The sequence below is a fragment of the Phyllopteryx taeniolatus genome, chromosome 12 (assembly GCF_024500385.1).
Source record: "Phyllopteryx taeniolatus isolate TA_2022b chromosome 12, UOR_Ptae_1.2, whole genome shotgun sequence".
NCBI lineage: Eukaryota > Metazoa > Chordata > Actinopteri > Syngnathiformes > Syngnathidae > Phyllopteryx > Phyllopteryx taeniolatus.
In genome coordinates this window covers 979,904-993,128 of record NC_084513.1, presented here as the reverse complement: position 1 = coordinate 993,128, position 13,225 = coordinate 979,904, and the positions used below count along the sequence as shown (strand labels likewise).

At 40.5% G+C, this 13,225-nt stretch overlaps 1 protein-coding gene across 2 annotated transcripts; it reads left to right on the top strand.

The window, feature by feature from the left end:
- Positions 1 to 655: 655 nt before the first annotated feature.
- Positions 656 to 12,604, top strand: ndufa10 (NADH:ubiquinone oxidoreductase subunit A10). 2 transcript variants are annotated; one of them, XM_061792042.1, is made up of 10 exons: positions 656 to 886; positions 3,803 to 3,971; positions 7,889 to 8,104; positions 8,186 to 8,272; positions 8,346 to 8,467; positions 11,192 to 11,271; positions 11,480 to 11,534; positions 11,611 to 11,696; positions 12,021 to 12,129; positions 12,201 to 12,604. In XM_061792042.1, exons 2-10 carry the CDS (start codon positions 3,815 to 3,817, stop codon positions 12,267 to 12,269), a joined length of 981 nt encoding a protein of 326 aa, XP_061648026.1. In that variant the 5' UTR covers positions 656 to 886; positions 3,803 to 3,814; the 3' UTR covers positions 12,270 to 12,604. The 2 variants fall into 2 exon arrangements, with proteins under 2 accessions (XP_061648026.1, XP_061648025.1); XM_061792041.1 differs by lacking the exon at positions 656 to 886 and adding an exon at positions 2,811 to 2,976.
- The last annotated feature ends 621 nt before the right edge of the window (positions 12,605 to 13,225 follow it).

The following is a 13,225-nucleotide window of genomic DNA, read 5'->3' as shown; positions in this document are numbered from 1 at the left end:
AACAACTTGCCAACCACCAACTCAGTCGGTCGACCTTAAGGTCAAAATGTTTACATGACACGAGAGGTGGGACCTGAACAGGTCGCCAGCCCATCACAGGGCACATATAAACAGACAACCATTTACACTCACATTCACATCTATGGGCAATTTAGTCTTCAATTAACCTACCATGCATGTTTTTGGGATGTGGGAGGAAACTGGAGTACCTGGAGAAAACCCACTCAGGCACGGGAAGAACATGCAAACTTCACACAGGCAAGGCCGGATTTGAACCCATGTGCTCAGAATTTTGAGGCAGATGTGCTAACCATTCACTCACCGTGCCGCCCTTTTATAAATGTATTATTTTTCTTGTTGCACTACTTATTACAAAACAGGAACCCGCCTCAGTAATACGTAGGTCTTGCTCCGGAGAAATCTACAGCAACATGATATGAAGGGCAAAAAAGAAATAAACAAGTAACAGGAGCACATTTTACACTAAACAGAAAATAGAAAATACATATTTCAGATGCAATGTGCATATAGTGGCTCACTCTTCAAGCGGAAACTGCTCCAGCTGTCTCAGGTTTGAAAGTGTCTTCTCCAGACTGCTCTTGTTTCAACTCCTTTCACAGATGTTACATATGATTTTGATCAGGTCTCATCAGAATAGTCTAATGATCTTAAGGTTTCTCGGATATATTTAGCTGTATGTTTTGGGTCATTATCCTGCTGGAGGACCCGTAACCTTCAGTTGGGGCCAAACTTTCTACAGCACATTTCACTCCAGAATGCATCGTTGTTTTTTTATTTCATTGTATCCTGCACGGGTTCAAGACACCCTGCGCTGGATGAACCAAAGCAGCACCAGAACATAACTGAGCCTCATCCATGTTTCACAGTAAGTAACCTATTATTTAGTTTTATGCCTTATTTATTGGAGTCTTTACGAAGGTGTTCATTCACTGTAGTTTAAAACTCAACAGTTAGACAAAAGAATTGAAGTTGACTTGTGCGCACAACTGTAATGGCTTAAACCCAGCGACCCACCCATGAAACACGAGGTGACTGTCCATTGTTTTAAGAGTTGAGCGAGCCAGTGAGTCAATCACACACACACACACACACACACACACACACACACACGCACACACACATGCATCAGAGTAGCTCTTATGTAAAAGCTTCAGTATGAACACTGACAGCTGCTCGCTGCAGGGGCACAAGTATAAGGAAAAATTAGGCAAAGAGGAACACAAGGCGACTGACTGACTATTCATCACTCACGATTTGTCATTTGCCTTTGCACAATGACATGTTTACGAAAGGATGTGACAGTTATCTCACAGTGGATGAATATATGATGATATTTTCATTTGTACAGTACATTTACTTGAAAATAGCAGTATAAAGTGAATTGTAATTATGAGGAAGAATAGAAACAAGGAAAATGTTAAGAGTAAAAAAAATATCCCAGCCATCATCTGGCAGGAGGCGGGGTACACCCTGAACTGATTGCCAGCCAATCGCAAGGCACATACAAACAAACAACCATTCACACTCACATTCACACCTACGGGCAATTTAGAGTCTTCAATTAACATGCATGTTTTTGGGATGTGGGAGGAAACCGGAGTGCCCAGAGAAAACCCACGCAGGCACGGGGAGAATATGCAAACTCCACACAGGCGGGGCCGGGGATTGAACCCCAGTCCTCAGAACTGTGAGGCTGACGCTCTAACCAGTCTTCCGCTGTGCCGCCTTTTTGTTTTCAATGAAATACAATTGAGAAATTGATTTTAGATGGCGGCATGGTTACATAATACATTATGTCTGATTAACATGAATCTCATTTATGATTGAGCAGCTCACACTCACACGAGGAGAGACTTGCCACAACCCCTCCCCTCTCACATGCACTCACTCTCTCTCTCTCTGTCTCTCTCTCTCTCTCTCTATTCAAACATTCATCCATCCATCCATTCTCCGTACCTCTTTATCCTCACTAGGGTTGCGGGCGTGATTGAGCCTATCCCAGCTGACTCTGGGCGAGAGGCGGAGTACACCCTGAACTGTTCGCCAGCTAATCGCAGGTTACATATAAATAAACAACCATTTGTACTCACATTCACACCTACGGGTAATATAGTGTCTTCAATCAACCTACCGTGCATGTTTTTGGGATGTGGGAGGAAACCGGAATACTCGGAGAAAACCCACGCAGGCACGAGGGGAACATGCTAACTCCACACAGGCGGGGTCGGGATTTGAACCCTGATCCTCAGAACTGTGAGGCAGATGTGGTATAACCACACCATCGTGCCGCCATAATTTTATTAATTCTTTAATAAATTGTAACCTAATATGTTTTTTTAAACATAGTTACATTTGATGAGTGGCCCCAGACAGGTTTACACACGCTCGCACACACATTAAGAAAAATTGACAAAGGGGGGTGGTGCACCTTGGGCATCAAGGGCAAATCGGCAGAGGCCCGGGCACCTAAAGACCCCCCCAACACACACACACGCCAATGTTTACAAGTGGAAATGGGGGCTCTCTTGGCTTTTTTGCGAATAGCTACAGAAGCTCTCTGGTTGGACTGTTAGAGAAATAAATACTAACCCCTGCAGGCGAAATGGAAGAGACACTAATTACGTTTGTCATTTAATAATGCTAATAATATATACGATACATAATTATCCTCTAATTTACAAATGTATACTCAATATATTTTAAGAAACAGTTCGTCAAATAAAACAACAATATAAATCAGGCAAATGAGTAGCCACCTTTTTGACGTACATTGTCTGAGACAACACTTGTGTCGGGCCCAACTCGTGACGTACAATATCAGTGACCAGTTAGCTGTGCTAATTCGGGTCAGGTCGCAGGGGTTCTGCTGGACAGTTGATCATGGCTCTGAGGGCGATCCCGCTGGTTTTCCCATCGGTGGCAACCGCTTTCAAAACCGCGAATGTTGTTCAGAAGGTACGGACACAAATTGCACGAACGCTCGTCACTTTTACCTTCCGGTCTCACAAGGACATGCTAAACGAGCAGGCTAGCTACCTGTCCATCCGTCAGCACTACAAACTGTCGCTAACCAGCTAATGGCACAAGTGTAGTGAGTGTATTGGAGTTTCGCCACATAAAATATTGTTAAAATTCTAATTGTGGTCTTTAACTAATTTTAGCTCCGAGGCTAATATGCACAATAAAGCTAGATTCGTCGCTAAATGTGTTTAAATGGTGGTTTTATTGCGACCTGTCAAAATAAATAAACTACATTGTTTACATTTTGCATCCTCAACATCCACCTTTGAATTTACACGTTAATGGTAGGTGTATTTGAATGTTATTCTGAAAAGGTTATTATTAAAATAAATATAACATTGAATAACAAAAATAAGGTGCATGCACTGTGAACTCTAATAAATATGCCTTAATGGAAATTATTGTCAAGTTAATAAAAGTGGGAAAACATTTCTACTTCTGCTCCCACCATTAAAAAATAAAATGGGGACTTTAGAACGTGCCCAAAATCCTCAGTTTTTTCTGTTGTACAGATTGGTTAAATAATTTATATGTAGTTTTGCTAAGTAACAATCAACAGCAATGAAAATGCACTGAAAACAGAATGTTTTAGCACAATTATTTCTGTTACACATCTGCTAGACATGAGCGCCACTTGAAAAAACTTTGTGTACTTCAATGGCGGAAGTTGAAAATTCAATTTTCAGGAATCATCACCACTTTTCTCTCTCTAATGGCACCCTTGACGCAAGTATCTGCATTGCTTGTTTTGTCATCTAAGGCGTCCGTGCACATGACGGCGGTGAGGAAGCTGAAGTATGGCTGGTGGGCGTACGCACTGGGCGAGAGGACCACGCCGCACTTGAAACAGTCCAGCAAGATCATTTCAGTGGACGGCAACCTAGCGTCAGGCAAAGGAGCGCTGGCACAGAAGCTGGCTGACAAGCTTGGTAAATCGTCTGTGTGCATATATATTGTTTGTGTTCATTGAACATATACAGAAAACAAAGCAGTAAAACATTTATAAAACTTTGATAAATGGAAAAAACAAAAACAAGGAAATAATCATCAAAGGAATGTACAATGTATACAGTTTGTTCAAAAGGTGTAGGAAGAACAAAAACAAATTATGAGGTCCTACCCCTAATTCTGTGAACATACCTGACTAGTATAATAGTAATGTAGTAATGTGTGTGTGTGTGTGTGTGTGTGTGTGTGTGTGTGTATGTATATATATATATATATAATCTAGGAATTTTAAGTGAGCCGGTCCATGTAAAATATAGAATTAACTATAACTACAAATGACTGGTCCATCCAAGTGTATTGGAGATTTTAAAAAATGATATACACACAACCCACTATATTCAAGCTAGCATTGCTAACTTCTTCATCATCCTCAAAGTTAACCAACATTAGTGTGTTTATCGCTCTGATATACATATACACATACAATATTTTATTCATATATTAATTTATTTATTTTACCTGATTTATTTATATTTGTTATCACTCTTGTTTTAAACATGTTTTTAAACCTAATTAGGGAGCTACATGATTTCAATTTATTATCATAATAATTACATACGTTAACTCCTCTTAAGGACCCACATCTCGTTTTTATATTTTCTGCTTATATTAGATTAATTAATTAGATTATATTTTTCTCTGATCAAGAAGAGCCTGTGAGTAGTGTGGGGAAGTGGCTTGTTGTGTATTTTATACTCAAGCTGTGCTGTTTTGAATTCATGTAAGTCGTAGAATTTGAGTGTATTTAAGTTGATATATTGTCGCTTGGTTGGTTCAATGTAGCTCAATCATATATAGCAGTAACAGTGAAAAATACAGTGAATATCTTCTTTTCCTTTCGGCTTATCCCGTCAGGGTTCGCCACAGCGTGTTATCCTTCACCCTGTAAGCCTATCTCTTGAATCCTCCTCTCTAACACCAACTGCCCTGATGTCTTCCTTCACGACATCCATCAACCTTCTCTTTGGTCTTCCTCTAGCTCTCTTGCCTGGGAGCTCCATCATCATCATTCTTCTACCAATATACTCACGAACTCTCCTCTGGACGTGTCCAAACCATCAAAGTCTGCTCTCTCTAACTTTGTCTCCAAAACATCTAATCTTGGCTGTCCCTCTGATGAGCTCATTCCCAATCCTATCCAACCTGGTCACTCCTAGAGAGAACCTCAACATCTTCATTTCTGCCACCTCCAGCTCTGCTTCCTGTTGTCTCTTCAGTGCCACTGTATCTAATCCGTACATCATGGCTGGCCTCACCAATGTCTTATAAACTTTGCCCTTCATTCTTTCAGAGAGTCTTCTGTCAGATAACACACCTGACACCTTCCTCCACTCGTTCCAACCTGCTTGGACCTGTTTCTTACCACACTCACCATTGCTCTGGACTGTTGACCTCAAGTATTTGAAGTCCTCCACAATTGCTATCTCTTCTCCCTGTAGCCTCATTCTTCCCCCTCCACTCCTCTCATTCATGCACATATTTACATATATAGGTTTTTGGGAAAATCCATCCATCCATCCATTTTCTGAGCCGCTTCTCCTCACTAGGGTCGCGGGCGTGCTGGAGCCTATCCCAGCTGTCATCGGGCAGGAGGCGGGGTACACCCTGAACTGGTTGCCAGCCAATCGCAGGGCACATACGAACAAACAACCATTCGCACTCACAGTCATGCCTACGGGCAATTTAGAGTCTCCAATTAATGCATGTTTTTGGGATGTGGGAGGAAACCGGAGTACCCGGAGAAAACCCACGCAGGCACGGGGAGAACATGCAAACTCCACACAGGCGGGGCCAGGGATTGAACCCAGGTCCTCAGAACTGTGAGGCTGACGCTCTAACCAGTCGTCCACCGTGCCGCCGGTTTTTGGGAAAATATTCTCCTAAATAAATTTGCTATCGTGGCAGGCTGAAACAATATATTGAGAGAGAGCAAGAGGAATGGATAACACAAAAATATTGTACAAGTGAAAATCTGCAATATAGCGGGATCGTGAAGCAACAACCGTCGTATGTGCGTCAAGCTACGCAGAGGGGCTGCACGGGCCAATTCGTCGGTCACGTGATGCAATGCGGGCGTTGTTGACCGCGGGAGTATAAAGAGGCCTTTAGTCCGTTCTATCGATGGTCCACTGTACAAAATTATTTTTTGGTACTAGTAGTAACCGGAAAGCAGGGAGGTGCGTGACTGCTTAATGTTGATGTGCCCTTTTTTTGTTTGTTTGTTTTTTGTTTTTTTTTAAATATAGTGTTTATTTCATCAAATTATTTTAGGAACTTTGAACTCAGTGTTACGGCCGGAAACGAGTCAGCATTCAGTGATTCCCATAACAAAATTCAGACGTTCCGTTATATTTGACAGCTCTGCTTTTGACCAAGCTTTCTGTTTACCTCTGCTGCCACGCAGTTTTCATTTCTGTTCGCAATCCACGCGCTTTTCGTCGAGCTATGAGAAATAAAAATGTTGTTTTGAGTGTTGCTGACCGCTCAGAATTATTATTTTTTTGTAAACTTTAAAAACATGCATCGCATATTTTAATGATCAAAATTGAGGCATGCATCGCCAAATACCTAATTCTACCTCGTATTTCGCATTACCTCGCATTTTCATATCACACTACGAGACAATACCGGATATTTCGGACCCTGTCGTACATGTATGCCAAACTCAGGCCCGGGTGCCAAATTTGGCCCATGATGTAATTATATTTAGCCCGCAAGACCATATCAAATGTGTATTAGAGCTGGCCCGCCAGTATATAGCCAATGCGCCACTAATATTACAAATCCCAGAATGCTTTGCTAGTGTGTTGGCCAATCAGTCTCACATTAAAAAGAAGCTCTTGAAACTAATGGGGTTGTTAAAAAAACTGTGAACATGGAAAGTTTCTTATAAAAAACATACAGCTTTTATTTTAATATTCTGCTTGTTTATAGCGGCACGGTGGAGGACTGGGTAGCACATCTACCTCACAGTTCTGAGGACCGGGTTTCAAATCCCGGCCCCGCCTGTGTGGAGTTTTGCATGTTCTCCCCATGCCTGTGTGGGATTTCTCTGGGTACTCCGGTTTCCTCCCATATCCCCAAAAACATGTAGTAAGTTGATCGAATACTCTAAATTGCCCGTAGGTGTGAATGTGATTGCGAATGGTTGTTTATGTGTGTCCTGCGATTGGCTGGCGACCAGTTCAGGGTGTACCTCGCCTCTCGCCCGAACATAGCTGAGATAGGCTACAGCACGACCCTAGTGAGGATAAGCGGTACAGAAAATGGATGGATGGATGGATGGATGGTTTCTTGTTTATGTAACAGAATTCAGAAATTGGCAGTGTAACAACTTTAAATTTGACCTAAAAGTTTGAGAAAATTATGATCCAGAACTCAAATAAGAATCCGGAATCCGAACAAAAATAAGGTTCAATTCAGTTCAAAATCATTCAACTGATTTTTGTTTTGTTTTTCATTTTCTATCCGCTTTTTGTGTGTGTATAAAGAGCAAAGAAATGGTCATGACAACCATCGAAACTTGGTGTCCAAAGTGGCACTCATTGAAGGTAAAATCTAAACAAATCTAAGTTTGTACAGCCTCTTCAAATGAATTGTTTTACATTTTTCCTGTGGTGTCTAAACATACAACAAAACTTAAATTTACCACCTTTCCACTAGGTTCGCGCAAGTACACTCGTGTGTTGTGTTTTCATCCACAACAGAACACACGCAAGGCTGCCCTCTGGGATACGTTGCTCCTGTGCATTTCTGCTGTTAGACCTCACTGTCCTGTATAAAGTATACATTAACACTTCTTTTTCTTCAATAAGTTAACGTTGTTGTATTTCCTTAGGGATGCTCTACATGCCCGAACCCGACACCTTCTACTTGGACAAGATGTCTGGGGAGAAGGAGCCCCTCCCGGTCGATTTCAATGGGATGTGCAGCCTGGAGAAGTTCTACATGGACCCGAAAGCAGCCGACGGGAACAGCTACAGGCTGCAACTGTGGATGTACATCATGCGCCTGCTGCAGTACTCAGACGCCATCGAACACTTGCTCACCACAGGTAGCATGAAGACCCATTACAACGTTCATTACGTCCCTTCACTTTTCTCTCGAACATTGAGATTTTGATCCTGTGTCGAAGGTCAAGGTGTCATCATGGAGCGTTCGCCCTTCAGCGACATGGTTTTCCTGGACGCCATGTTTAAACAGGGCTATATCAGGAAAGAGTGTAAGCGCCTTGTCCTTGATGTTGCGGTTGCAAACGTACATGCATGTCGTCAACGCTGCCTTGCCGTTTGCAGGTGTGCAGCACTACAATGAGATCAAAGACATCAGCATCTGCGAGTTCCTGCCTCCGCACCTCGTCGTCTACGTGGACGTGCCTGCCGACGAGGTCCAGAAGAAGTTGACACAAAGTGGCAAGGTAAGATTCACTCGTTTCACTGTTCAATTTGTGCTAAATCAATGATCAATGATTAGTTCATTATCGTTTGGCTTTCAACCCAGTTTAAGACTTCGCATCTGTTTGTGTTGTTGTTTTTCTTTTATTTAAAAAAAAATGATTTATCTCCAACAGTTTTGATTTCATACGTTTGATTCTTATCTGTGTTCAGCACCTTGTTTTCAGCTGTGGTTATATTTAAAGTGCCTTATAAATAAAGTTGAGTTGAGCAATGGTAGAAAATACTGACGAAAAGCATTTTTTTCCCACGGTGAAGTGTACAGTATCCCTGCATTTTGGCATTCACAAAATTGCCTATTTGCTGATTTTTAATTAATTATTTTTTATTTTTCCCCTAGTCCAATCGGAAATTATGGTATTCCCCCTCTATATTTTGCGTTCTACCTACTGTGTTACCACTGCATCCCTGATTTTTAGGGTGGAACATATGTAATAACAATAATCATAATTAATTTTATATATAGACACCTTTCAGGGGTAACCGTACAAACATTTAAAGTTGAACTAAACTCATTGTCGTGTTTTGTTTCAAAATGTTAAATATGTTTGAAGGTAAGTTCTGAAAACAATGTAGAACAAAGTAGTGATGAATTGTTGATATAAAGTTTAAAATTCTTTGTCATCATTTCAGTTGGCGTTTATTTTTGGGGCGGGGCTAAAAACTAGCCCCGTGTCGCCAGCGGGCTGGGGCATATACTTTCTAGCATGAGGTCCTCCCCCCACTCTACAGTGTCGTGAAAAAGTAATGGCCCCCTTCTAAATTCTTATATTTCTGCATAGTTTTCCCACTTTAAGATCATCAAAAATGTAAATATTAGACAAATGTAACCCAAGTGAACTTTTAAATGGTGATTTCAATTATTAAGGGAAAAAAAATAATATCCGAAGTTACCTGGCTGTGTGAAAAAGTAATGCCCCCCTAAACCTAATTACTTGTTGGGCCATCCTCAGCAGCAACAACTGAAATCAAGTGTTTTCTATAAGTGGCAATGAGTCTTTCACATCTCTGTGGAGATATTTTGGCCCACTCTTCCTTCCGGAATTGTTTTAATTCTGTACAAATGGAGGGTTTTCGAGCATGAACGGCCTTTTTAAGGTCATGCCACTGCATTCCAATCGGACCATCACACTATTACCGCTATGTGTGACTTTTGGTATACTTTTCCGAAATTCTGTGCTACATTTACGCCAGATGTAACGAGACACACACCTTCCAAAAAGCTCAACTCTCATCTCGTCAGTTCATATAATATTCTCCCAAAAGTCTTGGGAATCATTCAGATGTTTTTTTTTTTTTTTTTTTGAAAAAGTAAGAAGAGCCTTTATGTTATTTTTGGTCAGCAATGGTTTTCGCCTTAAAACTTTCCCATGGATGCCATTTTTGCCCAGTCTCTTCCCATAAACACTGGATTTAACTGAGGCAAGGGAGGCCTGCAGTTCTTTAGAAGTTGTCCTGAGTGCCTTTGTGGCCTCCTGGATGAGTCATTACTGTTCTCTTGGAGTAATATTTGTGGGCCAGCCACTCCTGGGAAGGTTCACCACAGTTCCATGTTTTCTCGATGTGAGAATAATGGTTCTCACTATGGTTCGCCGTAATCCAAAAGCTTTAGAAATGGCTTTTATAACCCTTTTGAGACTGATTGACGTCATTTACTTTATTTTTTGACTGTTCTGGAATTTCTTTGGACTATGTGATTTTGTTGCAGTTTTTTTTTAGATCTTTTATCCGATTTGATTTTGTCAGGACAGATTTCTGTTAAAGTGATTTTTGTTTTGTTTTGTTTTTTTAGTTTTGTTTTAGTTTTTGATTGAACAAGTCTGGAGGTAATCAGGCTTGGGTGGGATCAGTGAAAATTAACCAAAAAAATCCACCAATAGGTGAATTTGCGGGTCCCAAACTGCAAGTATGCAGGGGTCCACTGTACATAATTTGAATCTGTATTGTTTCATTTGAATCATTGCATTCAAAAACTGAATCTAAATCGTATAATTTGAAACTGAATTTATTAGTTTGGATCTGAAGTCCAATAAAATTGAAGATAATAATACAATTTATTTCAGTTTGGATTGAACTAGATTTGATCCCCACTGGAAATTTAACTCTATATATTTTCACATTCAGTCCTGTCAATTCAAATTCAGTTCGACAAATTCAGTTTCAAATTAGCTGTGACAGACATCCAGGTACTTTAGGAAACGCAATCCATTGCAGATACACAGATGTCCTCTTCGGCCAATCGGCACCTTCGTTTTTGAACATGTAACCTCGGGTCAGAAGTCAGATCTAACCATCTCTTAACCTTTGTGAAAGACATCATTGGTTCAGGGAGATATGAAAAGGTGCCTACTTTCAAACATGGGAAAGGACATTGTTTGTATTGTTATGAACATATCACACCAAGGTCACGTAGTAAGTATGTCTTATTTGTGTTTTCCCCCCCCCCAGCATAATGTTATTCAGGTATTGCACTCAATGCCCTAGGCATGACTGACACCTAAGGGTTGAAACGGCACATAGCACAAACCGTTACACACAGCAGTTTGAAAAAAACCTTCCAAAAACAACTTACTGCAGTGCATTCATCATGCCAATAACAGACAATATTTTCCTGTTTGAGCGGAATATAATCTGATGTCTTGATTGTATGGACTTGAAATGGAATGTCTTTATTTGTGTCCTCCAAGTCGTATCTTCAGAATGTGCCGTTGCCGTATCTGAAGAGCATAGAGGACAGCTACAAGAAGTCCTTCCTCCCACAAATCAGGTGGGTAATGCATGTTTTTTTTCTATAGTTGAAAATGTAAAATAAAAACTTAACATTTTGGTCATTGTTAGTATCTATTCAAACTAAGATGGTCAATTTTTTTCTTTTTTTTTTAACATGGTGTTAGCATTTAATGATACAATGTTGAACGATTTTGCGTAGCTGTGCAATAGCAAAAGACTCTAAGTATGACCTTTTTTGCTTTTAGTGAAAAGTCTGAGTTGTTGGCGTATGACGCGACCCAAGCGCAAGACGTCGAGAAGGTGTGAGTCCCCTGCTGAAAGACATCTGCAAACTGTTTCTGTGGTACATGCAATTGACAGGTTTTCGCCCCATCAGGTGGTGGAGGACATTGAGTATTTGAAGTTTGAGAAAGGCCCGTGGCTGGAACAGGACGACGTCACCTACCATCACATGAGAATGCTGTGAGATCTTTGTCGTTGAAATGAAAATACAGTGAACCGTTTCTATTGGTGGGGCTTGGGGCCAACCCAAATAGCAAACATTCACTAGTAATTGGATTCTTCGGTTGCGCTGCTGTGTGCTGTCAGCTGATGGCAAAGGCCGGCTACTCTTCCACGATGGTGCCTTCGAAGGCGAATTTTGGTGGAAAAAATTGTTAGGTTCTACGGAAAATTTGCAAATTGGTGAGTTCTCAACTGGTCTATCGCGAATCGGCAAGGGTTCACTGTATAGAAGAAAACAATAATAAACAGTGTCCTGGTTTTAAGCACATTTGCTGTTTTTAGTGTGGAAGACAAACAGAGGGTGGCATCGTTGACCCACATACCCAGGTTTCTGCCCGAGATCACCATCGGGGCGCACGACTTCGATGAAAAATACTACGCCTTTAAATCGGTATGAAGACAGTACATGTTTTCAGCTGTTGCTTGTCGACTGTTAAATTCTGCTCTTGTCATTTTTTTTAGCTTCCTGGGAAGAAATATGCTCGGGGTTATAACACAGATGTCGGAGACAAATACATCTGGCTCAAGTGAGGAAGAACACTTTCTGGCTCGCCAGCGACCAATCAGCTCGCAGCCTGCAATGTTAGCATATTGTCTCCACTTGTACATCCTATTATGTACGTATTAAAATAATACTTTTTCTCATACACATCCATGATGTGATATTGGAGTGTACTTACACACACCGGCCACTTCATTGGAGACTCCTTCACTATCCAACATAAAAATATTCGGCCTTTACAAGGATAATGCTCATTCAGTTGGAATAATTTAACAATGTTCATTATTGTGGTTGTACATCGTAACTTAAGATTGTTTTGACCCACTCGTGAAACTAAATGATGCCATAAAAAAGTTCAAGCTGCTGCTATTGATTGTCATCGATTATTCTATACTAAGCCGACCCACCCAATGTGGCGCCCTAGGTGCGACTTTATATTGCACCCCCTCCATCGGTGTACACTTACAAAAGAAATCCAATAGCATTGGTTTTACCTTTGTCTTATGTATAAGATGATATCACACAATTTAAATATAAAATTAAAAATAATGTAATTATTGTAATTTCAAATATCAGAATTAAAGCCCTAAAAAGCAAAATGTTGTCTACTATGCCTATATAATATATAGTATTGTTTTTTATTATGCATTTTGATCCAGTTTTGATGTCATTACATTGAAATGTTGATTAGCAGATGCAAGGAAGCTGTAAACTGCAGTGTGTTATGGCATGTGAGTTTGCTATGGAGTATTAGTAATAATAATGTGTACTTTAACACTGATGTAAAGTTTAAAACAATTAGCATTGCTTCAAACAATTAGAATTGTAACAAAACGAACAACTAGGGTTAAAAAAATCTTAACATCAGGGCAAACATGGGAATAGGATTTTGATTGACTATTAAAAGCAGGAAATATGTTGGCTATCCAGATCCAAATATAACAAATGTTAAGACTGTCAATCATGCCACTAGGTGCGATTCTAG

What these genes read in the sequence shown, in the direction of transcription:
- ndufa10 (XM_061792041.1), top strand. Translation starts at nt 2,902, where the DNA reads ATGGCTCTGAGGGCGATCCCGCTGGTTTTCCCATCGGTGGCAACCGCT. An exon ending in AGTTGACACAAAGTGGCAAG is followed by an intron (nt 8,468 to 11,191) that starts GTAAGATTCACT and finishes GTGTCCTCCAAG; the next exon opens with TCGTATCTTCAGAATGTGCC. An exon ending in AAGCGCAAGACGTCGAGAAG is followed by an intron (nt 11,535 to 11,610) that starts GTGTGAGTCCCC and finishes TCGCCCCATCAG; the next exon opens with GTGGTGGAGGACATTGAGTA.